This window comes from Monodon monoceros, unplaced genomic scaffold, assembly GCF_005190385.1.
Source record: "Monodon monoceros isolate NGI ecotype Baffin Bay Population unplaced genomic scaffold, NGI_Narwhal_1 Super_Scaffold_18, whole genome shotgun sequence".
In the NCBI taxonomy this organism is placed as follows: Eukaryota; Metazoa; Chordata; class Mammalia; order Artiodactyla; family Monodontidae; genus Monodon; species Monodon monoceros.
In genome coordinates, this window is record NW_021703774.1 from 173,296,171 (window position 1) to 173,323,335 (window position 27,165).

At 38.4% G+C, this 27,165-nt stretch overlaps 1 protein-coding gene across 3 annotated transcripts in view; it reads right to left on the reverse strand.

Moving 5' to 3' along the window:
- KIF1B (kinesin family member 1B) overlaps positions 1–27,165 on the reverse strand; it is a 143,870-nt gene that overhangs the window by 96,923 nt on the left and 19,782 nt on the right. For all 3 annotated transcript variants that reach the window (XM_029230761.1, XM_029230763.1, XM_029230762.1), the window contains 5 exons: positions 8,654–8,730; positions 7,731–7,910; positions 5,408–5,473; positions 1,690–1,868; positions 997–1,108 (listed from right to left, as the gene is read on the reverse strand). In XM_029230761.1, coding sequence (XP_029086594.1) covers positions 997–1,108; positions 1,690–1,868; positions 5,408–5,473; positions 7,731–7,910; positions 8,654–8,730 — 614 coding nt within the window. The remainder of the gene's footprint in view (positions 1–996; positions 1,109–1,689; positions 1,869–5,407; positions 5,474–7,730; positions 7,911–8,653; positions 8,731–27,165) is intronic.

Here is a 27,165-nt window from a genome sequence, read left to right on the forward strand (position 1 = left end):
GCTAGGCAGTGTCAAGTTATTTGATCACCTATATGAAGAGTGTATTTTGAAAAATAATCTTCAGCTAAAATGAACAAACAAGTCACCAACTAAAAGCTGATTTTAGTTTTTAGTGATATCAGCATCACAAAGTACTCAGTTTATAAGGCAAGATCTTTTATAACAGCCAGGACAATAAATCTAACTTCAGATTTAAAAATCCAGCTGCGTGCTACTTAGGAATGTAGGCAGAGTAGAAATCAACGTAAGTCTATTATTAATAGTAATAACAATAAAATTAACATTTATTGAGTGGCTACTCTGTGCCAGGCACTAGTAGATGCACTTACCCTATATTAATATTTACTCCTCTTCACCAATCCTATGAGGTTAGAGAAACTGAGGCACAAAGACTAACTTGCCCAACATAACACTGCAGAAAAATGGCAGAGCTAAGATCTAAAGCAAGCAGTTTAATCCCGAAGTCTACTAAATTTAACCAACCACTGTAGAAAAAGAGAAACTAACAAGCACAGGTATTTGACGAACATCAGAAATACTGTGCAGTTATTTTTTCCCCAAGAATAAAATACATATTGTCTGCTTAACTGTTTGCTTAAACAGTTTAATTCCACAGTAACATTATCAGAGCTCAAAAAAGTAAAATACACATACCAGAGAAGTTAACAAGGTAATTAAGAGATTCTAGTCAAGAAGAAAAGGAAGGATCTTCTTCCCCACAGAACTGCTTAACTCTATTGCATAGAGCAGTTTTTGGACTCAAAAGTCTTGGATTGTTTTTTCTTAACCTTATTTTCTATCTTGCAATTTCACTCAAGAACCCATGCTCAAAACTGGTTTAGAGTGGAATAAAAATGACTAGTGGAAAGTATAAAATACCCTTCATTAAGTAAAAGGGCAACTTTCTTCCCTTCCACAAAATCAGAAGGTAGCAGGAGGGACTTCTGAAAATCCCCATTCCACACAACTCAAGCCCAGACACTGAAGTTCTCCTACCTTCTCAGTGGAGAGGTTGGTTTCAGTATCATGTTTCTTCTGGGTGAAAACAATGGTAAACACAGCGTGGGAACGGCTACTTGTTTCATTCATGTTGGTAGCTGCCACTGTCCTAAAAAAACATAAATGTGACCACATGACAATGGAATTCTTAGATGAACGTTAAAATGACAATAGCCTTCAAATTATAAGCATAACAATCACAAGCGACAGCTTTAAACTTATTCAGATTACAAGACTGTAACTTACACAAAATTGCTCTCAATATACCTTATCTGTGAACTTATCAAGTTACCTGCCAACTCCAAAGGCACCCCATCAGAATCATTCTTCATACTCCAGCTATACCTTTAGAAACCACCAAGGCATTTGATTTTTATTCTTTATTAGGTGCTCAGTTATTCTGGAATCAATTACTACCATAGGCATGTGATAACCAACATTTTACCACAACTTGATGAAAACCTAAGAGTAAAACTTAAAGTTCTAACATGTTTCAGCAGTGCATTGTTTGGATGAGAAGGATACCAAATATGTTGAGGACCCTGCTTCTCTAGCATAGCCAAAGGATCCGAGGACTCCACAGCGAAAGCAACTTTCATAGTTATAAATGTGGTCTCAAATCCTTAACCAGGAACAAAAGGCCTCAAAATATACCAAAGACCTCAGTCATCAGTCTATTTCCTACCATACCTGGCTTTGTTCCCAGCATCCATGAGGTCAGCAATGTCTGTGTAGGAAGTTACTGCCAACTTTGACAGATCCTCCACATATGGGCCAAGAAGTGGATGTTCACGCACACGCAAGTTACCCTTGTTTTTTGGATTCAGCAAGTCTCGTACTCTTTCACAGTAAATTTCCATGTAGCTCACCTAGGAACATATTATTAAAGTGATTTAGAGGACTTGGAAAAAGAAATCCCATACATTAAAAAGATTTTAAAATCTTTTTATCTTTTCACCTTTTATTAAAAGCTCTACAATTAGAGATCAGTAACCTTTACAACATGAAATACCAATTCCAGTCCCTTTTATTCTATTACCAGTAACATAGATATAACTGAGCAGGTTAGAACCAGCCTTCTGACTTTCTCAGGAAAGAAAAGGGGGTAAACAGGCTCTCTCAGCACACAATAGCTGCTACTTGTCTTAGGCAGAAAAAATATCATTTTTAGTAGTAACTTATCAGTTATTAGTGTTTTGGGTTTTTTTAATGCATGCTGTTGTCAATAATTGGGGATTACAATGAGGTTACTCCAAAAGCTTGGAAACAAGATTTCTATTAGTGTTAAAACCAAGGAACAGCATCAATATTCCAGAGCAGGTTAGACAAAAGAGATCTGCGACTCATACTTTAAGTCTGGCCACATTGTGACCAAACATATATCTATCAGAAGGGGTAAGCGTTGGTTAGTGTGGAACCTGATTGTTTGGGAGGACCTATCCAAGTCCCCTGGGGAAAGGGGAAGCCACAGACAGTACACGTCAGGAATTCTTGTCCCATCAGCAAGAACATTCCTATCATGGAAAGGGGTGTATTAGACTATCATTTCTTCATCTGAAGCAACTGAACATTTAATTTGTCTAATCAACTCCTCTCCAGTTCCATACTCACCAAAAAAAACAACAGGGTTCCAATAGAGGTCTGCCCACAGGAGGATAATATACCAGTCTTGCTAATGTGAGTGTTCTGGTCAGGGTAATATTTATTCCTCATGGGAAAGTAACAAACCAACATGGTGGTTTCCTAACATCAGTCAGATGAGCTTCACTCAAGAGTCTGGCTCTGAAGGATCTACAAGATCAGATCTCTAAGCAACCAAGGCTCTGAAGTGGGAAAAATTCACCACAGTAAGCCTCATCACAATGCTTCCCTAGGAATAAAACACTTCTGTGTCACTGAGTTGTTCAAGCATACAATGTAACTCCTGCATTCTTCAAGTTTAAATTTCTAGAGAAACATTTTCAGAATATCTGAAATAAAACTGTATCTCCATTCCATTCTCTTTCAATCTGCTCTGACTATATTTATACTGTATTTTAAAATCAGTTTTTAAAATACTGAAAACCCTCAAAAGATAATTGATCTATTACAAGAATAAAACAACAGGACAACAAATATTCTTTCTTAAAGCAGGTTATCCTAGATGAGAAATTGAAATGGCAACTTTAATCATTCTCGTGTACTTAAAACTTGTACATACAATCCTGAATCCCAGGAAGATACTATATTTTCTTGGAAAACTTGCTGTCCCTTTTCACACAGGCATGGTACTAAGAGGACTCAAATAACCTGAGTAAGGTTGATGTGCTCTGTTACTTACTCTCTAATATGCAAATCCATCTAAAGACATCACTACTTCTGAACCAACCATCATAGACCCCACTTGGCAAATTCAATTCCCTGAGCACCATCAGTTTCTAGGCACTTTATAGGCACTTGGCATACATCAGTAAATAAGGATCCCTGCCCTAATGAGCTTATGATTCTAAAAGGGACACTGAAAATAAACAACAAACATAAAAAATAAGTAACATATTATAAAGTAGGTTAGAAGTGATGAATACTATAAAAAAAAAAAAAAAGAACAGAGCAAGAGAGGTCAGGAGTGCTGGGGTAGAGGGCAAGTTGCAAAATTAAATAAGGTGGTCATGGCAAGCCTCATTGAGAGGGTATGATTTGAGCAAAAGACTTGGAGGTGAAAACTTAGTCAAAAAGATACTGGGACTTCCCTGGTGGCAAAGACTCTGAAATCCCAATGCAGGGGGCCCGGGTTCAATCCCTGGTCAGGGAACAAGATCCCACACGTATGCCACAGCTAAGGAGCCTGCTTGCTGAAACTAAGGAGTCTGCCTGTCCCAACTAAGACCTGGCGCAACTAAATAAATAAATATTAAAAAGAAAAAAAAAAAAAAAAGACATCCAGGAAAGAAAATTTCAGGCCAAAAGAAATGTAAATGAAAAGGCACTGAGGTAGGAATGTTCCTGGTGTATTCCAGAAACAGCAAAAAAGAAAAAAGAAGGCCAGTGTGGCTGCAGCAGAGTAAATAAGGGAGAGAGGCAGGAGAGGAGGTAGAGGTCCCACCAATGTGAAGAACAACAAAGTTGTTCACATTGGGATTAGGGATACACTGTGCACTCCAAATAAGCCTGTGAACTCTGAATAATATGAAAGAAAATGGCAGCTTCTTTTATTACCTATAAGCTCAAAAACTTCAATCACATTGTCACTCTCCCTATCCTTTGAATTTATTTAAAATTTATGATATTTTAATAAGAATGATTAATAAAGATCTACTGATTTTCATTTGTTATACATTTAATATTCAAAAAAGAATACTTATAGGATGAGACAAGCTATTCAGAGAATTCATTTTAACAAAACGTATTTTTAGAGCAGCACATTCCCCTTTTGGTGCATCACAGTTACCAGGCAGAATTCTTTGAAATTTATACAACACTTTAAAGGTAAAGAAAAAACCCAAAGCAGCTAAGTGGATCAACTAAGAATTGCATAAGACCTATAGAAAGTCACAACATATACATTTTTAAAAATCTAGAAGTCACTTAAAAAACAGACTGATTTCTCAAAACAACAAGCTCATGTTAACAGAATGTTTTAATAACTTCAGCTACTATGAAACTGAATACCAAAAATGGGGATGTGTAAAACAACAGCTTCATAAAGCACTTGTACAAAAAAGTGGAAATGTTTATCAAATAAACTAACATATATAATGTAATTCTACAGACCTCTTCTCAAAAGAACTAGGGTATATACACTGAATGGAGAATAACTTTCCAAGATTGTAAACAATTACAAAGGGGAGAAGAGGAGAAGAGATTTGATTACATATATTTTAAAAACTTATGCCTGTCAAAAGTCATTATTAATAATATTAAAGGGGGAAGAGTTCATGCAAATGAATAACAAAAACATTGCAATCCCAAAATGTAAACAGGCATATACATAATTCACAAGATGTTCAATCACACTGCTAATCAAAGAAATTCTAATTTTAAGAGTGAGAAAATTTCCCTTATTAAATTGGCAAAGATTAAAAAATAAAATTACTAAACGTTGACGAGGACACAGTGGGTGCTTACACCCTCCTGATGGAATAGAAAATTGGTATAGCCTTTCAAAAGGCCATTTAGCAATTCAAATGTACCATCTGACAACCAACATACATAAGAAGGAAATAACTGAAAATAAAGCCACAAACTTATGAACAAGGATTTAATTGCAACATTCTTCATTATAACCAAAACTTAGAAATAGCCTCAAAATACAGAATTGGGGCAATGGTTAAGTGATCTATAGCTCAGGCATAATTAGGAACCATTTAAAAGTAGCATTTGAGGGAATGGAGCACAGAGGACTCTGTTTTTAATCCACAGTTTTACGCACCTCTACAGAGTAAGACATTTCTTCGTTACAGTTGTCATTGATTTTCTCAAATAGTTCTTCACATAACTGTAGAAACAGAATGAGAGGCACGAAGAGCATAAATCAGAAGTACTACATTACCCATGCGTGCTAAAGGGATTAGCGAGATCCCCTTTCTCTTTTTTTCTCTAATTATTAATGGCACCAACATCAAAGGTAAATGCTTTGAATGAAATAAAAGGAAAGTTTTTAATACATTCTTCTCATCTAATCCCTATTGTCCCTCAACAGTATCACCTCAATAATGTTTCCTTAGAAAGAAAGCCACATATAGGGGAAGAGAAGGGATTATGTCTCTTCTATTGTTATGGCATTGATTTTACTTCATGTGAATTCAACTCTTCATATTATACTAGAATTAACTGTGACTCAAGTATCAGTATTATAATTGTAGGAGTAAAACTACTATTAAACTGTATTTTGCACACTTATTTATCATGACATAAATTGTATTATATGTTCTGTTACTATATACATTGTAAATTCATACATATATGCATAGAGAGAATATACACTATTTGAAAAGAGTAATAAATAAAGGTATTTTTGAGAATAATTTTGACTCTATAAATTTTTCCCCTTTACCTCTGCCTTAAGATTCCAATCCCTTTTATGAGAGGCTGTTCCATTACACAGTGACATTTCTAATAGAAAACAATTTTTCTAGATCAGGAAAATTATAAAATTTCACTCTCCCTATCCTTTGAATTTATTTAAAATATGTGATGTTTTGAATAAGAATAATTAAGAAAAATCCACTGAATTTTCGTTTGCTATATATTTAGTATTAAGGCAATCAATACACTTTTGAAAAATGAACTATATGTTCATGAATCTCTAGAAGTCTAAATAGAATTTAAGATGGATTTTAAGTAGCAGTTTCTAAAACATAAGTCTTCTTAAAAATTCATGCTTTGACATTAAAACAAAATATTCAAAAATTCTACCAGAAAAGAGATACATATGTAACTATACAAGAATTCCAATAACAAATAAATTAAAGGAAATAGAAGGACTATTTAATATTACTTGCTATATCTACAAACAATTATTTTATTGTCAAAGAAGTTAATACATAGTAGTAAAAGCAAAGACTTAGACCTGTGCTTGGCACATTATGAGTGCTACATTTAATGTTTCCTCTAATTAGTATTATAATTATTACCATTACTATACACAAAGAAGGACAATTCCCAAATACATGTCTTAATACAGACATTACCTTTTACGTTAAAAAACAAAATAGGGACTTCCCTGGTGGTCCAGGGAGTGAGACTCCGTGCTCCCAATGCAGGGGGCCTGGGTTCAATCCCTGATTGGGGAACTAGATCCGCATGCATAACGCAAATAAGAAGTCCGCATGCCGCAGCTAAAGATCCTTGCGTGCCACAACTAAGACCTGGCACAGCCACAATTTTAAAAAATGTATTTGAGTGTGTGTGTGTGTGTGTGTGCGTGCATGCTAGTATGTTCATTTTTTTCTGAAAATGTCCTAATCTTTATTAATAATAAGCATTTCAATTATATAGCTGAATTTAAAATTATAATCCAATAATCCATTCAAAAAAGTAGATATTGCTCCCTTATATATTTTATTTTCAGAATACAGCAATGGCCACACTAGGCCTATAGTAAAAGAACACTTTAAAATTAATCCCAAATATCATTAATAAAAGCAAACCATGTTCCTGTTACTAGCAAAAGAAGTTCTTCTTAAATGTACCTGTGTCACGACTTTTCTCCATTCCCAAACAATACAGAATCAAAAGACTAACTGCTCTTAAAAAAGAAAAAAACCTCAGACTGTTCAAGCTTTAAGTGATAGAATTAATTTAACAAGATAAAAGGAAAGGCAATCAAATAAGGCAATCAAAAAACAAAAATAAACATATTCTTAAGAGGTGATCTATATATGAACTTGGGGAAAAAAATCAGACCAACAACACTCACGAGGTGTCCCCAGGATTCAGAACAGAGCCTGACACATACTATCACTTTTTAAAGAAGCTGATAACATTGTTCAAAAGATAAAGTAACATGGCATTGGATATACAGCAAAACCTTTACAAAAAGTCAACTTTCCCACCTTTAAAAACAGACATGAATACATATCAGTCTTTTCCATCAGACTGTTAGCTCCTCTCAGGGAAAGAGATTTATCTTTGTGCCTCGCATACAATAGTCCCTGAATAAATGTTTGCTAATAAAAATAATTGTTAATGCAATTGAGGACTAAGAGTAATAATGAACAGAGGTTTTTCATTCTTGTTTTTTTGTTTTTTACCTGTGGAATGATGCCAGCCTGGCTTTCTTCTTGTTTACCCATCATTGTATAAGACTTCCCAGCACCAGTCTGCCCATAGGCAAAAATACAGACATTATATCCTTCAAAGGCATGTAAGAGCATTTCCTTTCCAATATCATTGTACACACGGTTTTGAGATGCAAAACAGGGATCTTCGGGCTGTAAGGATTAAAAGGAAAAATAAATGGCATTTTATTCATATTGTTTCCTATGCTTATTTGATTACTTCTATAATAAATAAAAGTGTTTGAAATCAGAATAATCACCTAAAATATATTTTTAAGTCCCCCCTACATATAGTTTATTTTTCCCATTAAATGCACACACACAGAGGCACTATTAGAGACATCCAGGCCAGCCATACATAAAAATACCTACATGAAATTATCTGACATGATTACATTTCATTTTACATAACCTTGAAAGTATTACTCTTCCATTCACAGGGAGCTCCAAGAAAATTTTAAGTGGAAAATGGGGCTGAAAGATCAAAGATCAAGTCCACATACAAAAATATTTCTTTTAATTCGCTCCAGGTGGTGTGGCTATTTCTCAATAAACACAGCTTTCAGTGAAGAATGTTTTCCATCCCCTTTCACAGGCTCTTCCCTTGGCAATTAGGCTTTGCAATAGTTTAAAACATCTCCTACTCTAACACAAAATAGGAAAAAAAGAACAAAAATGCATAACAAAGAGATGCAGAAGCAAACTCTAGTTTAGGAACAATCCCTAGAAGCCAGCAAGATTTGGGATCCTATAATCAGTAAGGGGATATTGCAAAGGGCCTTACTCTTCATTTCCCTAGATGTTGGTAATCTTTGCTTTCCCTGTGGACCTGCAGGCTCTTTCAAAAGGTTTAAAACCCACACTGTTCTACCACGCTGCACCATGGGTACACTCACCGAGGTGTGAGACCAGTAGGAGTAGTCAAAGCTGAAGGACTTTGGAGCTTCCTTTGGGTTCTTTGGGTTAATAATACCTAGAGGATAAAAATGTTTTGATTTTATAAGTGACTCAGTTAAATGTTTTTTAGTTCAGCATGATGTTATACTGTAAACTCAAAACATCCAAATCAGTAAATTCATACCACTGAATCTGAATTGGGCAATTGAAAAACAAAAATAATCACATTTTTAATAGGTAGGATCTATATAGAGAACTTGAAAAGAATCAGACCAACAACATTCACTAGATGTCACCAGAATTTACAACAGAGCTTGGAACATAGTAGGTGCTCAGTAAATGTCTTGTGACTGAATCCTAGGTAAGTTAGCAGACAAAATTTGGAAATGGACCATGTTACTATTTCAAGGTGCTTCATAAGGCTTGAAATATTTCAATATATCAGAAATAAAAATTAGAAAATTACTGAATTAATCCAACCACTATTTAAAACAAACACTTTTTAAAGATCCTATCATCTACTTAAGAAAAGCATTTAGGGGCTTCCCTGGTGGCGCAGTGGTTGAGAGTCCGCCTGCCGATGCGGGGGACACGGGTTCGTGCCCCGGTCCGGGAAGATCCACATGCCGCGGAGCGGCTGGGCCCGTGAGCCATGGCCGCTGAGCCTGCGCGTCCGGAGCCTGTGCTCCGCAACGGGAGAGGCCACAGCAGTGAGAGGCCCGCGTAGCGCAAAAAAAGAAAAAAAAGAAAAGAAAAGCATTTACTAATGAAGCATTCATTGGAAGGATAGTTTTTGTGAAATCCACAATTGATAATAACTAATACGTAAGTTACTAGATATATGTATATACGTGTGTATATGTGTGTGCATGTATACACTAGAAACACAGACCTCTAAACCATCTGTAGAATGTCATAAACGGTAAAATTACTTTTGACTGAAAAGTATGAAGCCTCACTGTCCATATTAAAAGTGATTTCTCGGGACTTCCCTGGCGGTCCAGTGGTTAGGACTCCGTGCTTCCACCGCAGGGGCACGGGTTCGACCCCTGGTCGGGGAACTAAGATCCCGCATGCCACACGACATGGCCAAAAAATAAATAAAATTGTTTTTAAAAAGTGATTTCTCATGTGATTAACCCAGTCACATACTTCAGGGACTGACTGAATGCTGAGGCTTGGCCTCTCTTCCTCCCTCACACACACAAAGCTTTAGCACCTCATATTTCACACAGAATAGAATCATTGTAACATGTGGTCATGAAATCGCCTCAAAGCCCAGACCAACCAATCCACTTCTCTAAGGCAGGGCCACATCCCAAGCTATCTGAGATCAGGATTAAAAAATAAATCTGCCCCGGGCAGCTGTTGCTCAGGATACAAATAGCAACAGTTGCTACGGTGTTTAGCTCTCTCTCACTGGATTCCACAGGGTATGGCCACACTTATGTTCCAACCTCAAATGCTGACAAAGTACTAACAAGGCTTCACACAGCACATAATCATGTGACAAGGAGACATGGTTCTAGAAAGAACATCTCCCCACACACAAATGGTAGCCTAAGCAAAGAAGTACACTTCTAAACAAAAGGCACTACCTACAAGATTTAAATAATAGCCAACATCCATGGAGCACTTACTCTGAGCTCTAAGTACTTTCTGTGCACAAACCTGTTTAATCCTCCCAACCACTCAATACGGCAGATGTTTTATTATCCCCATTTTATAAATAAATCATCAAAAAGAGGTTAAGTAACTTACCCAAGGCTACAGAGCTGGCTAGTGGCAATTCAGGATGTGAGTTTGGAGAGTCTAGTTCCTGAGCCCAGTCACCCAACAATTAAATACTCCCTATATGCGGCGATCACCAAGGCAAACACGGTAAGGCATTTCTATGCATATGCATACATACGTGCATGTAAATGCATATTTATGACCACTGCCCCCCCAAACTGTATCACAGGCATTGCTCAGAACTCTCCTTACAACATCTGAAACTAGGAACTATGAGAATTATAGTTCCTAAAAGATGAAAGAGCACACACAAACTCTACCAAGAAAACAGAAATTAGTGTCATACTTCGTGAACCAGATTCCAGGTTTCAGTGGCTCAGCAATGAGGACAATAACAATATATAGGGTATGACCTCTGAAGTAGACTTCATCACTCGAAACCACGGTTAAAATAAACACTTTCTAACCTTTAGGAAATCCACTGTCATAAAACTTTTAAGCCGCATTTCATTAAATCTTTAGCTACTCACTGGTAGTACCAATTCTGCCAAGAACGATTTAAGAAAGGGCAAGTTTTCAGATACTACTCCTTTGTTCCCTTTTCTCTAGTAAAGGAAAAGAAAAACTATGCCAGTGAGTAACTTCCTTGATTCACACGAAATCCTTTTCCTCTTCCTCAATATACCCTTCTCCCAGATCTTTGAAACTTCTGAAACTAAGAAATTTTCCTAACTTCCATCTTCAAAACCAAGCTGCTTTTTATTTTTATCTAGTTTTTTCTTTCCAGCTATTATTCATTCCACTCAGCACATGGATGCATGAATTCATTTAACAAACTTTTCTGGGGCACATTTGCTGTGTATTAAGTGTTAGATATACAAAGAAAGATAAGAAAGATACAACCTTTTTTCTTTTTTATTGAAGTAACATTGGTATATAACATTAGATAACTTTCATGTGTACAACATTATATTTCTACTTCTGTATACACTATACCAAACTGCCTTTTAAATAACTGCCTCCAGGCAACAAAAATATCTTTAACATAAATAAGTAAATCAAAATATAACCTTAAAGAGCCATTTATATAAGTTATGTCAAACAAGATGAAATTTACCCACAATATTTAAAAGATTTTAATTCCTAAATGAAAGATATTTATATTAAAGACACCTTGGAAAAATGCAAAATTCAATATTCTTGTTACCTGACTTAGGGGGGGAAAGGTGTAAGCAGAAAGACTCAGAAGGTATGGGTCATTTCTATATGTTAGGATGGGTGGCAGTTACAGAGTTGTTTTATATTATTCTTTATATTTACATATACATTGTATTATCTTGACTATTTTAAATATTTACTAGCAAAAATTTTTTTAAACTCCAAAACTCTGCAAAGGAAAAAAACTGTTATAAGGATAAAATATTAATGACAGCGCTTGAGCACATCAGAAGCCCATGAACTCCACTATTACTTGCATGGACAATGAATTAATATTTTCATATGTGCCAAAGGATTTTTCTTTCTGAATAACAGCTGTGATCTCACTTCCTTTAACCCAACTAAGAAACAGGATGTTTCCAACCATTAATAAAAATGGGGAAGGGGGAGAGAGAACATGTAATAGAAAGGGTATAGGATTTGGAAACAAAGGACCAGCATCAGTAAGAACAATTAAGAAATATATTTAGATTTAGGGAATTCCCTGATGGTCCAGTGGTTAGGACTCTGAGCTGTCACTGCTGAGGACCCAGGTTCAATCTCTGGTTGGGAACTAAGATCCCACGAGGCGCACAGTGCAACCAAAAAATATATATATATATCTATATATAGATAGATAGATATATAGTTAGATAGATATAGATATATATAGATTTAGATTTTTCTGTGACCTTGGGTATTGCTACACTTTTGTGTCCCCTCTAAAACTGAGGTAAGGGACCTCCCTGGTGGTCCAGTGATTAAGACTCTGCGCTCCCAATGCAGGGGGTCCGGGTTCGATCCCTGGTCAGGGAACTAGATCCCGCATGCCACAACTAAGAGCTCGCATGCCGCAACTAAAAGATCCCGCATGCGGCAATGAAGATCCTGCGTGCCGCAACTAAGACCCAGCCAAACAAATAAAGTTAAAAATAAAACTGAGGTAATACCTAGTTCACAGGATTAAATGAGTAAAGCACTACACAAATGTTAATTTTCAAAAATAGGTGTTTTATCTTGTTTTAAATTCCCCCAATGTTTGGTGGGTATGATAACCATATTCCGTGGTTTTTAAACCAAAGCAAGGAAAGTTCACTGATAAAATAAGCTAAAGCATAAGAATTCTACTTCTTGGCAAGAGTCAAAATACTACATTGGAGTCCTTTAGATGTGCCATCAAATCTCTGGTGCTCCTACCACATTAAAAATCCCTTCAGTACATGGACCATATCTTATGGATCCTCTACACTGCCCTATACCAAACAGGCACTCAGATGAATGTGCTCCACAGGTCATGTGTAATTTTAATTTCATTAAATCTTGTACCATTTTCAGGAACCTAAAAGGAAAAACCAAAACAGTATATACCTATGCAATATATACATAAAATACCAGTAAATTTTATTAACTTTCACAGTAAGAATATAGAGAGAATTCTATCACCGAAAAGACTGGGCAATATTTAACACAGTGATTCTTGTATCAAAGTCAACTGAGCTAAAACACAGTGTGCAGGACTTCTAATTTGTCTCCCAGAAAGCATGCACATATGAATGGAATTCTAGTAATTAATGAATATGTTCAACATATAAACCATATTTTCACCAATGTAAAAGCTATTACAAATATTTATGCCTCCCAGGGTCAAGTGTTATCAGTGGACAGAGTTTGTCTCAGATAAATCAACACTTTTTCTTCAAGGAATGGACTCCTGGCATATCTTTGAGGACTAGTCAGAACATAACTCTATTTTAAGTGCTGTATACTTCATAGTGCTTTATTTCCTATAAAAATCATCATTTCATGCCACTTTTCAAGACCCCTTTTAAACTCCTTCTGCACCTGAGGCCTCTTCTTCTATCAAGATTTCTCTGGACACACAGTATACTCCACATCTGGACCCACCTCCACCAGCAATTCTCCACATCTGATCTACATTGTCAGTTCTACTTTCAAAATGTATCCAGAATCCCATGACTTCTCACCACCACCATCAGTACCACCCTGGTCAACTCACCATCTCTCTTGCCTGGATGACTGCAATACCTACTAACTGGGCTCGCCACTTTTCCCCTGAGCCCCTGAAAAGTCTCATCTCCACGCTGTAGATAATGACCCTACTCAGACGTAATCCGGATCACCTCCACGGCAAACCTCCAGTGAACCTTCCGATAATACACTGAACAAAACTCCACTCCCTCTGTGACCTCCTCTCCAAAGATTCAATCTTTACTCTGATCCCACTGGCCTTCTTACTGAAGACACATTCTCATTTCAGGGTCTTTGTACTTACTGCTCTGCTGGGAATGCTTTCTCCCAGGTATCTGCCTCGCCCACTCCTTAATTTCATACAGTTCTCTATTCAAACATCACCTTATCAGACAGCCCTTTTCTGACCATTTAATTTAAATCAGCATTCACTTCACTCTCCATCCTCTTACCCTGCCTTATTTTTCTTCATTGCTCTCATGACCACCTGACTTATTATATGAGTCACTAGAATATAAGTTCCATGAGACCAGAACTTCTGTTTCATTCACGGTTCTATCCCCTAGCTCCCAGGACACTGCCTGACATACAGTAGATACTCAATATATACCCAAAAAACTAATGAATATGTTAGTTTCATCTTTCCTTACAGACTGTCCCTTCTTTGTGGCTGGAAACCATGACCCCTCTTTCTATATCACTCACGGTACTGACTTCATAAGTAGGTGACGCTTATTTGTGAACTGGAATGTAGCTCTCTCAATACCACTTGCTTACTAAGTCTTTTCTCCCTGAGCAACCAACTAATTCAGCTTCTGGCAAGAATCATTAACCTCCGGGAAAGGAGGTATCTAAATTCCAGTCTAGAGAACAGAAATACAACTTCTAGGAAACAGCAGTAATAGGTAAACAGGGAACAAGAGGAAAGATTACCAGGTTTTAAATAGTACAGGCAAAAGAAGATGTGCTGATGGAGGTCAGCAGGAAGGGCAAGGATAAAGCAAAGTACATTGGGGGCAGAAGAGTGGAATAGGTACTAGAAATCCCTCTTCCTCCCCAGGTCTTTACAATTGTCTTTTACACTTTGCATTTCACAGGAAATATGGAATCTCATGGCAGACGGAGGTATCTTATCACATTAAAATCTGTTGCTGCAAAATTTTCTCCAGTGTCCCAGATATGACAAGCTTGCCTCACATAACAATTCCTGTGTAGGTATGAAACAAATTCTTGACCTCACACACAAGACACACACCCAAGAGGCACTGCCATATGGTAAAAACACCAAAAGACGTAAATAGATGCTAATGTTCTCAGCATTCATCTTTCCAAGTAGTTCCCCTGAAACATACATTCAATTAGAAGGGTGAGGTGCTCAGCACCCGGCTCAATGCCCAGCACAGAGCAGGGATTATACAGGAACTGGTTGAATCACTGCTGAATATCATAGCTACATCCAGGATGGTGCATCACTCAAAGCCCAGATGTTACAACAACATCCATCCGGACAAGTCCATGTTCCTGATCTTTCTGCCTATCTTCCAGTAGTCCCTGCCCCTTTGCCCTGTGTACTTGTACTCAATGAGCTCCCAAGTCTGAAATAATGCTAGTTTCCACGCTGACATTACTCTTTCTCAAAGGAAGGGTTATCACAAAAGATCCCAAGATCCTATTTTAAGAAAGGAAAAGTTAAGAGCCCTTTATTCACTGGGCACATTTACTGAGCACATTTATTAAGCACAAACTATGTACCAGGCACTGGGTTAGGGATACAATGGCAAGCAAAAGAGTTATTTCCACCCTTCTAGAGCTCAGAGTCAATGGAGGAGACAGACGTATAATCACACAAAATAAATACATGCTTTCAAATTATGGTAAGATCCATGCTAGATAAGCATGGGGTCCTATAAGAACATATAAATAGAAACATATAAAAGGAAACATATATAAAAGAGGCAATTTTTTAGTCAGTAAACTCTGATTTGGTGAAAGAGAAGGGGGAGCTGAAGGGTAAGTAGGAGATAGCTAAGGAAAGCCGAGTGATAATAATATCAGCCAACACCTACTGAATGCTTACTATGTTCCAAGCACTGTGCTAAAGCATTACATGTACACACTCATTTAATCCACAAAATAACCTCATGTTGCATCATCTCCATTTTACACTTGGAGCACCTGAGTTGTCCAAGGCCAGAGCCTGAACTGAAATTTGGACCATCTGGCTCCAAGGCTCTGACCCACTGGGCAATGTGTATCCCAGGCCAGGGAACTGCATTAGGAAGCCCTGGGGCAAAAAGAAGGACGTGAAACCCAGGCACTGGTTTGACAGGTGTAGCTCAAATGCAGTGAGCAGCAAAGGGTAGAAAAGCACTAAATCTCAGGGTCGTGGACAGACCTCAAGGAGCTGGTGAACCCCTGAGCAGTGAGAAGCCACTGGAGTGGCTTGACTACAGTGATGGATGGACTAAAGCATGGAGACTGGATTGGAGGAAAGCATGAATGGAAGTGTGGAGACCAATTACACAGAACACAACCACTACTGCAGAACATCTTTGCCATTTACATAATGCCTCCCATGAGAACTGCATCTGGCATCAGAAATCCATGAGTTTCAGTCTGTGGCATTTGTGGGGGCCAGGAGAAAGAAAGGTCCATTCCTATATCAAAAGCATTGTGTTTCTTGATCCAAAACTGAATTTTGTCTTACAATTTGACCCAGTATTCAATGATCAAAACCTGAGTTGATCTAGAAAATATTTCTAGAAGACATTATTAAATATTTTAGCAGTGAAGGAAATAGAATACTGTAGAGGCTTTGATCTAACTCCACCCTAAGTATCCAATATTATCCTAGGGTCCATCTATAAACTCAGTACATAACAATCAGTAAGCCTCAGTTTTCTTATCTGTAAAATGGGTACAACAATAATAGTGCCTACCTTTATAGAACTTGTTGGGAGGATTAATCACTAATCGATGTCAAGAGTTTTAGCTCAGGACCTGCAAAAGTAAATACTCAAAATATTCTTTCATTTAGCAAATACTTGGGTGCCTACCATGCCCCAGGCCTGAAGGTATCTAGTGAAAAAACAGTGCCTGCCTTGAAGGAGCTTACATTCTAATCAGGAAGTCAGATAATTAACTAATAGAGATAGTACAACCTGGAAGAAAAATAAAGAAGACTTAGGAGATATAACGGTGACAATGGAAGTAGCAGGAGTGACTCTTTTAGATAAGAATGGGCAGGCTGCCACATCTGAGCAGGGACCTGCATGACATTTAGGGCCCAGCAAGACCACCAGTGTTGCCAAAGGAGTAAACTATAATGGCATGTGAAGTCAGAGGGCTAGCCAGAGGCCAAATTCTCTGGGGCCTATGGCCAAGGTGAGGGTTTTTAGTTATATTCTAAAAGTGATAGGAAGCCAACAAAGGACTTGAAGCACAAGCTGACATAATCTGATTTACATTTCTAGAATATGACTCTGGCTACTACATAGGAACAAAAGCAGAAACAGAAAGATAGGAAGCTACTGGAGTGTTCTTGGACTAGAGTAGAAATGATAAAAAGTAACCAGATTTAGGAGAGACTGTGAAAGCAGAGACAACAAGACTGACTTACTGATGAATTACAGGTGGCCTGTAAGAAAAAGAAGAGTGACCCCAATATTTTTGGTCTGAGAAACTAAAGAATGGGTAAGAATGAATGAAGAGCCACTTTAGTTGGGCAAGGAGGGGAAATCAGTTCTGTTGAAGACACGCTGAGTTTGAGATACTTCTTAGGCCTTTAAGTAGAGTTAAATTAGCAGCCGGGTAGACAAGTGTGGAGTTGTACAAAGGGGTGCAGGCTGGAGAAGTGAATTTGGGAGTCATTGTCACCTCGATGACATTTAAAGCCTTGAGCCTAGATGAAATCACTTAGGGAGTGTGTCTTCCCTGTAGACAGAAAAGAGATCAAAGAGGAGAGACAAGGTCCTGGTGTACTTTTAACACAGGAGGAAAGGAAGAACAGAGAATGGCCTGGGAGGAAGGAAGGCAATCAGGAGAGCATGGGGTCCTGAGAGCCAAGAGACAAAGGAAGTCAAGCTATGTTAGCTACTATCATAACCACCTTCTGGACTCCCAAGAGGAAGAGTCTTTGTCAGGCTATCACTTGACTTCCCCGTAACTCACTCTGGCTCATCCTCACCTCCGGGCCTTGGTTCCCATCACCATCCAGATCTCATCTGGTTTCCAGGCTGTTTTCTTAACTCTCCCTTCATAAATCAGAAAGGCAGCCTCAGAACTGAAGATATGATTGTATCTTTTCCCAGGTCCACAGGGGAGAGGACCTCGAGTTTATCCTCTCCCTGCACCTTGCACACCTTTCCCCTTGTGCCTTCAGACTTTTTATTCTTTATGCTGTAGCTGACATTCCTTACCTTAGGAGAGCCGGAGAAGAGTGAAGAATAGGACAGCACCTTTCACGTAAAGCCTTGAAGACCCTTATTCAAGATCAATGGAATGCCTTTAAAATGACTCCCCATAAAATGTTCCATAGGCTTTAGTTTACTGATGAACCGCAAGACCATCTTCTCTTTCTTAGAGTGCCTTCAAGTCAAAATTAGCTTTACAAAGCCTGTGAAGTCCCCCAACTTTACCCCCCTTTTTCCTGGCCTTCTTTACAACTTTGTTACTCCAGCATCAAGATGCAGAAATAATGTTTTAATTACTAAGTCCTAGAAAACAAGGCAGTCAAAACAAGATTTGTACTTAAAAGCCCTTTTATTCTCCAGAATAAATTTGTTTATCTAATATCTCAAAGTCTCTATGCAGCAATTACACTGTTGTTGGCAAACTATTAAAGATTTTGCCTGCAACTACAATTAACATATCATCGTGGCAACAGTGTAACTTTATATTAACTTTTCTCTGATGGCATGTTTTGAGCTTGTTAAAAATACCAGTGATATCTTCGGCACAAACTTCCTCTTCAAAAACTTTCTACTATATCCAAATTTAAGAAAAATGGCACACGATTATTTTATATACCATTTATATTCCAAAACCATAAAACCAAGCCCCAGAAGCATCCTCTCCCCCACTTAAATATATTGCCGAAAATATATTAAAATGGCATAAAGCATATTGTCATAAAGTAGATTTGAGCAAAAGACCTACAATCATAAAATTTCTTGATCTTTTAAAATAACAAAATTAGATTCTAAATCTTATAAAACAGGATAAATGTACTATATGCATTCACTATACAGCTGACCCTTGAACAACATAGGTTTGAACTGTGTGGGTCCACTTATATGTGGATTTTTTCAAAAGTGAATAGTACAGTACTACACGATCTAGGGCTAGTTGAATCCATGGATGCAGAACCGCAGATACAAAGGGTCGATTATAGGTGGATTTTAAACTGTGCAGAGGGTCGGCATTCCTAACCCCCTTGATGTTCAAGGGTCAACTATATACTCAATCCCAGAGTATTAAACATTCAAATGGAAGAAAAGAAGAAAAAAATCTACCAACTCTGTAGTGTCACACTGTCATCAAGTGAGCATAAAATAAATATGCTAGCTATAATAAACGTTAAACAAACTCTCAATTAACAATTCTGCTCTTCCTAAGCAAATTTTGAATGATTCTGAAGGGAGATGACAGGGAAGGCCCAGCTTTTCTTTAAGCTAAGTGGTACAAAGATGTCTCAACTAATAATAATGCCCTTTTTATTAATAATTTCCCTGAATCAAAAAAGGACATCAAGATAAATTTTAACCGAACAGTTAAATTCTAAATAGACACAGGCGTTCAGTCTTATTACACGGAATAGTAAAACTTAATATTTTGAGAAGCAATATATACAGGTCAGAGATTAAGAGTCAGAGCTCTGACCAAAACAGACATATTGATCAATGGAACACAATACAGAGCCCAGAAATAAACCCACACACCTATGGTCAATTAATCTTCGACAGAGGAGGCAAGAATATACAATGGAAAAAAGACAGTCTCTTCGGCAAGTGGTGCTGGGAAAGCTGGACAGCCGCATGTAAATCAATGAAGTTAGAACATACGCTCACACCATACACAAAAATAAACTCAAAAATGTTTAAAGACTTAAATATAAGATAGGACACCATAAAGCTCCTAGAAGGGATCATAGGCAAAACATTCTCTGACATAAATCATAGCAATGTTTCCTTAGGTCAGTCTCCCAAGGCAATAGAAACAAAAGCAAAAATAAACAAATGGGACCTAATCAAACTTAAAAGCTTTTGCACAGCAAAGGAAACCATAAACAAAACGAAAAGACAACCTATAGACTGGGAGAAAATATCTGCAAACGATGCAACCGACAAGGGATTAATTTCCAAAATATACAAATAGCTCATACAACTCAATAACAAAAAAACAAACAACCCAATCCAAAAATGGGCAGAAGACCTAAATAGACATTTCTCCAAAGAAGACATACAGATGGTCAAAAGGCACATGAAAAGATGTTCAATATCGCTATTAGAGAAATGCAACTCAAAACTATAATGAGGTATCACCTCACACCAGTCAGATCGTCCATCATTAAAAAGTCTACAAACAGTAAATGCTGGAGAGGGTGTGGAGAAAAGGGAACCCTCGTACATCGTTGGTGGGAATGTAAATTGGTACAGCCACTGTGGAAAACAGTATGGAAGTTCCTTTGAAAACTAAAAATATAGTTGCCATATGATCTAGCAATCCCACTCCTGGGCATTATCTGGAGAAAACTCTAATTCAGAAAGATACATGCATCCCTATGTTCATAGCAGCACTATTTACAATAGCCAAGACATGGAAGCAACCTAAGTGTCCATCAACAGATGAATGGATAAAAGATGTGGTATGTATACACACACACACACACACACACACACACACACACACACACACACACACAATGGAATACTACTCAGCCATAAAAAAAATAAAATAATGCCATTTGCTGCAACATGGATGGACCTAGAGATATCATTCTAAGTGAAGCCAGAAAAAGAAAGACAAATACCATATGATATCACTTATATGTGGAATCTAAAATACGACACAAATGTACTTATTTACAAAACAGACTCACAGACATGGCAAACAAACTTACCAAAGTGGAAAGGGTGTGGGGGAGGGATAAATGAGGAGTTTGGGATTGGCAGATACAAAAAAAAGAGTGAGGGCCCTGGAGCCAGACAGCACCAGTTCATTTTCTAGTTCTCTCATTCCTAGATGTGTGACCCCAGGCAAGTTAGCCAGTATTTATGCCCTCATCTGTGAAATGGGGAAAATAAGAGTATCTGCCATAGGACTGTTGTGAGGATTACATGAGTTAGTCTGTAAGCGTCTAATTGTGGCTGGCATAGCTTAAGTGTTTATTATTGTTGTCTTGTCATTACCTACTAATCGCAGTGGTTTTCCCCCAACTAAAAGGCAATTTAAAAAGTAAAAGCTGCTTTTGTTTTCCCCTTCACCCATTTTGCCTTCTCAATTTTATTCACAGTTACAAAAGGAACTCTAGTATCAGACCAGAACAATGTCACAGGGAAACAGTAATTGTAGTTAAATCATTTCCTCTTTACATAGCTTCTGCTAATTCTGGCAGTACAGTTTTCTGTTCTGCCAAAACAAAAGAGGCTTCCCAGACATTCCCCACCTTTCCTGGCCCTGCCCCTCAGTTATTTAGATACCTCTCCTAATACCTTCATAATGGTCATCACACTGTTTTGATTACTTATCTCTAAGATGAAACTAAAAACACTCTGAGCCCCTGGTGGCCTCCCAGCCTATGTTTGCTGAGTTAACAAAAATCTAATTTCCCACATATGCCCTCAAAAACCTAATTTCATATTTCTCATTCTTACCACCTATATGTACAAAGCACTCATCCCTAAACAGTACAACCAAGAACAGTTTTTAGCCCACTAGAAATGTTTGTTCGTAAAATAAGCACGTTGTTGATATACTACAAAAAATTAAATCTGTGAACACCAACTTCGCCTACTATAAAATCGGCACGAGTAGCCCCTTTCGCGGTCTCTCTAACCACGCTCCAGACTTTGTAAGCTCCCACTGCAAGTGCTTCACACTTCACTTCAACTACCAAAAGCTATCAGCACTGTGTTGTTGGCACAGACTTTCAAAAATGAACTCCAAAACAACCCTTGAGAATTGCAAGGAAGGCATTTAAAACAAACAAACAAAACTGGGCATGGTTGCTTTCCCCTTTGAAAAAAGCAACAAATGTACATATAAAGGCCACATGAAGTACAGTCTGGATTTAATCAAGGCAACCTCAAAAGACTAAAACAGTAAGATGCAAAGCAGCAGGTTTCCTACAAGATTTTTTTCAGTCTTCTCTCTTGGCCGTTTCAGAATCCAGATGTAAAAACAACTTATTTAGGTAATTGAAGAAGTTTGAATTATACACTATAATAAAAAGCAGTTCCAAACACACAATACCAAAGGCCCCCTCCTTTAGTGACAGGTTCAACTGTTTCTGCCTATACATTTATATTCCCATTGAAAATAATGATTTAGGTACCAAAACTAACCACAAAAAACAATTTCACAAATAACTTTCAAATACCATCCTACGCGGACACCCAATTCCATTTGATCCTCACAACAACCTAGGAATAGAGAGCTGGGTAGGCATTAGCAACATCTCCATTTAATAAATGGAGAAGCTAAGGCTCAAGTATTTGATAACAGAGGATGAGCTAAATAATGTATGATTCATAACTACAATACAGCCACTAAAATCATGTTCCTGAAGACTACTTTAGACTTGGGAATATTTACCCACTGCATTACTAAGGGAAAGACCAAGGAGGCTACAGAGGTTTGGCAAAGGGACAAGGGAGGTCCCTGCACAGACTTCAGCTTTTATTCTGAGTGAAATGGGAACCATCTGAGAGTTTAGAGCAAAAAAGTAATCTGACTTCCATTCTAAAAGGATGGAGAACAGATTACTAGAGGGCAAGGGCTGAAGCAAGGAGACTTGTAAGGAGGCTACTGTAGGTGGTGGCAGTAAAGGAGGTGGAAAGTAAGATTCTGGGTATACTCTAAGGCACAGCCTACAGGGCTTTATGATGGATAGAGGATAAGAGAGAGAGTCAAGGATGTTTTACGATTTTTGCCCTGAGCAACTACAAAGGTAGAGTTGCCTTTAACTGAGTTGAGGGAGAATGCAGGGGAGCAAGAATTCAAGAGGATATATCAGATATTCCGTTTTGGACATTCCAAGTTTAAGATGTTTATTTAGACAAGCAGGTAAGAGGTGCCAGGTAGACGGCTGCATAAACTGCCTTCTAAAAAAGCAATTCCTGGGACTTCCCTGGTGGTCCAGTGGCTAAAATTCCGTGCTCCCAATGCAGGGGGCCCAGGTTTGATCCCTGGTCAGGGAACTAGATCCCGCATGCCGCAACTAAGACCCGGTACAGCCAAATAAATAATTTTTTTAATAAATAAGTAAAAAATAAAAACAATTCCTTCCCCACTTGTGAGGGGCTTACTTTTTTTTTTTTTTTTTTGCAGTACGCGGGCCTCTCACTGTTGTGGCCTCTCCCGTTGCGGAGCACAGGCTTCGGACGCGCAGGCTCAGCGGCCATGGCTCACGGGCCCAGCCGCTCCGCGGCATGTGGGATCTTCCCGGACCAGGGCACGAACCCGTGTCCCCTGCATCGGCAGGCAGACTCTCAACCACTGCGCCACCAGGGAAGCCCAGAGGGTTTACATTCTTTACAGCAGTCCTAAGAAGTGGTTTTAAGGCTCAAGTGTCTGATAATGGGTGATGAGCTAAATAAATTATGGTTCATAAATCCAACAGAATACTATATAATCATTAAAATCATGATCTTGAAGAATACTTTAAAAAATGTGCTCAGGGGGCTTCCCTGGTGGCACAGTGGTTGAGAGTCCGCCTGCCGATGCAGGGGACACGAGTTCGTGCCCCGGTCCGGGAAGATCCCACATGCCGTGGAGCGGCTGGGCCCGCGAGCCATGGCCGCTGAGCCTGTGCGTCCGGAGCCTGTGCTCTACAACGGGAGAGGCCACAACAGTGAGAGGCCTGCGTACCGAAAAAAAAAAAAAAAGTGCTCAGTAAGTTAATGGTAAATGAATTTATCTCATCTAGAAGAGGGTGCAATCTAATGCCCTTCTTTAAGACCATAAACTTTATCCCAGTAGAAGAAAAACGTAAGAAACAGAGAGGGATACATTCCAGAATGTCAGCTTAGTTAAGGTGCCATATGAGAAGTCATTAAATACCAAGGAAAACTGTGAGAAGGCCACTGACAGTGCAAGACCTGGACCTTCCCTTTACCAACCCATTCCAAAAGTCATTCTAAAGGACAAAATTGGTTTCAATCAATTCCAACTGAGTAAACATAGTATCATTTCAGGGGCACCTTTATTTCCCCACCCCAGCACACACACACAGACCCCTCTCATTGCTATAGCTTCAAGTCCTGATTACAGGAAAAGTGTTTTGTGTCAAAATTTTTTAAAAGTTTAATGCCGGGGGTACCCAAGCTGATTTCAATATATTTTACTGAATTCTTCTTCCTGTGCTGTAAAAGCCTCTTCACCTTCTTGTTGCTTATCTTCCTACATTCCAGTGACTAAATGAGTGTCATTTAACCAAGGTGGACATGTAAGCATTCCTCTCTTTGGAAAAAGAAGTCAAAAAGTGGTTCGAGGGCTTCCCTGGTGGCGCAGTCGTTGAGAGTCTGCCTGCCGATGCAGGGGACGTGGGTTCGTGCCCCGGTCCAGGAAGATCCTACATGCCACGGAGCAGCTGGGCCCGTGAGCCATGGCCGCTGAGCCCGCGCGTCCGGAGCCTGTGCTCTGCGACGGGAGAGGCCACAACAGTGAGAGGCCCGCATAACGCAAAAAAAAAAAAAAAAAAAAAAAAGTGGTTCGAAGGTTTCAGAAAGAGGGGACAGGAGGCAAATTTCGTGGACTTGTGCTTATCATATGGTATGCCCTGGTCCCTGGTCTAAATAGGCCTGGGTGCACAGCATCTCAATTTGCAAGATTAAGACTGTTTTTTCCCTTTGCTTTTATGCTTTTTAAATTAAATGTTTAGTACATATACTTATAAAATATATGTAGAGTTTAAACAGCAACAATAAACAAAACCCCAGGTACCCACCAGCGCATTACAGAACATGACTCTCACCTCTGTAGCTCCACTGTATGACCCTCCGAGATTTCTTTGCCCACCATCTCTCCACTGAGGCCTGCAGAATTTTGTCATTATTGCCTTACTTTTCTTCATAGTTTTACCCTATGTCTTTTTATGGAGTAAAGAATACAGAGAACAGTTTTGTATGTCCTTAAATTTATATAAATAAAATACATCAACTGCTTTTCCAACTTGCTTGTATAGCTACAGTTTATGATTTCCGTGTGTGTGTGTGTGTGTACGCAGTAATTCCTCTCTTCTTTGCTATGTACTATTATGTAAATATACCATGATTTATTTATCCATTCCCCTGCTGATAGATACTGGGGGTTATTTCCAGTTTTGGACTCTAAGAAAAATAGTGCCGTTAGGAGTTTAAATGCCAAAACATTCAGCAGTTTTAGTGACTCTCAGTGAAATTCATGACATTGGTAGAGGTTACTGAGAGATGAATGACTTGGGCATGAGTGAGATATACAGTTCACCAAATGAATCTTAACGAAGGGTAGGTAAAAAACAAAACAAAAAACTGCACATTGCATCTCTATGGTTAGAGCACATGGTGTCGAGGTGAAGAAGTAGTAGCTGAAAAGCTGTCCTTATCCTACTCCTCCAGCCACACTGTGAAGCACTTTGGGTGTTATATTATGGAGTTTACACCTTAGTCTGACCTAATCATGTCCTGGCTTATCCTGAAAAGACTTAAGCAGATATTTTCATGCTAGGCTAGTGCTTCTTAACCCTTTTTGGGGACAGAGCTCTCTTTAAAAACGTGCTGAAGCCGGGACTACCCTGGTGGCACAGTGGTTAAGAATCCACCTGCCAATGCAGGGGACACGGGTTCAAGCCCTGGTCCGGGAAGATCCCACATGCCGCGGAACAACTAAGCCCGTGTGCCACAACTACTGAGCCTGTGCTCTAGAGCCCACGAGCCAAAACTGCTAAAGCCCTTGAGGCTAGAGCCCATGCCCCGCAACGAGAGAAGCCACCGCAACGAGAAGCCCGCGCACCGCAACCAAGAGTGGCTCCCGCTCACCACAACTAGAGAAAGCCCGCACACAGCAACGAAGACCCAACACAGCCAAAATTTAAAAAATTTTAAATGTACTGAAGCCAAGACATGGAAGCAACCTAAATGTCCATCAACAGACGGATGGATAAAGAATATGAAAAAGAATATATATGTAACACAACACTGTAAATCAACTACACTTCAATAAAAAAATATATGTATGAATTTAAAAAATCATATTGAATGTGATTACCGTCTCCCTAGGAATATGCATGAAACATATTTTGCATATAATTTCAAAGGGCTCCCATCTTGATAGACACTCAGAAGTCTAACCATAGAGGCCAGTAAAAGAAACTCAGACTAAAATGCAAGTGCGAATTAGGTAACACTAAAGAGAGAAGAAAACTAAAGACTAACAAGAAAAGACTGGAATACATAATTACACAGATGCTAACCATTTAACCTAATTGGAACAACAACAATAAAAATCCATCAAAATGCAGCAGTAGGCTGCAGTAAAGAGGTAAAAATGGAGGTAACTTTTCTTGCCCTCTTATTTTCCAGAATGTTCACAAAGATAGTTTATATGCATTTACATTTATTTTCATGTAGCTATGTTAATTTATGCTAGAAAAAACATACAGATTTATAAGAATTCCTTTCAAAAGTCTTCCTTTCCAAACTCCATTTTGTCCCTGTGTTCCCCCATCCCAAATTTTCATTAATGGACATGAAGTCATTCTTTGTACCAGCTGTGATGTGCAGCATTTGGTTTAGAAATGCACAAGTGTGAATGAAAGAGCCTTTTAAAATATACAATGTAAGCAATTAGCAGAAAAAAAAACAACAACAGGATTTCTTTTATCCCACTTAATACCTGGGCGTAGGGAAAAAAAAAAAAAAGATCGTAAACTAAGGAAGATTAATAAAAATATGAAGGAGACTTACCAAAGGATTAGAGACTGATTCCTATGGTTAAAGACAAAGCAAAAGATCACAATTTAATCACCAGAAGGAGTGTGTGAGAACTTATTGCTTTTCAGAGGGGAATTTATGCAGTTTCAAAGTCTCCAGATTTACACACATAACGTAACCATAAACGTGAGCAGAGCATTAATTTTGTCCCATTTTCCTTTTTTAAAGTAATTAGACAATAAAAAATGCTTCCAAAGTGGGAGAAACTTGGAATATAATGGGATATTATTAAACAAAGCTATTTGTATGCACTCTGGTCTCCCAAATGTCAAGACAGTAACATTTGTCTGTGCCATAGAAAATACTCCCTCTGAGACCAGAAAGTGCTTGAATAAAACTGCCACTACTCAGTTTTCAAATCTAGCACATTCCCTAAAGTACTCTTCACCACCCTCTTCTAC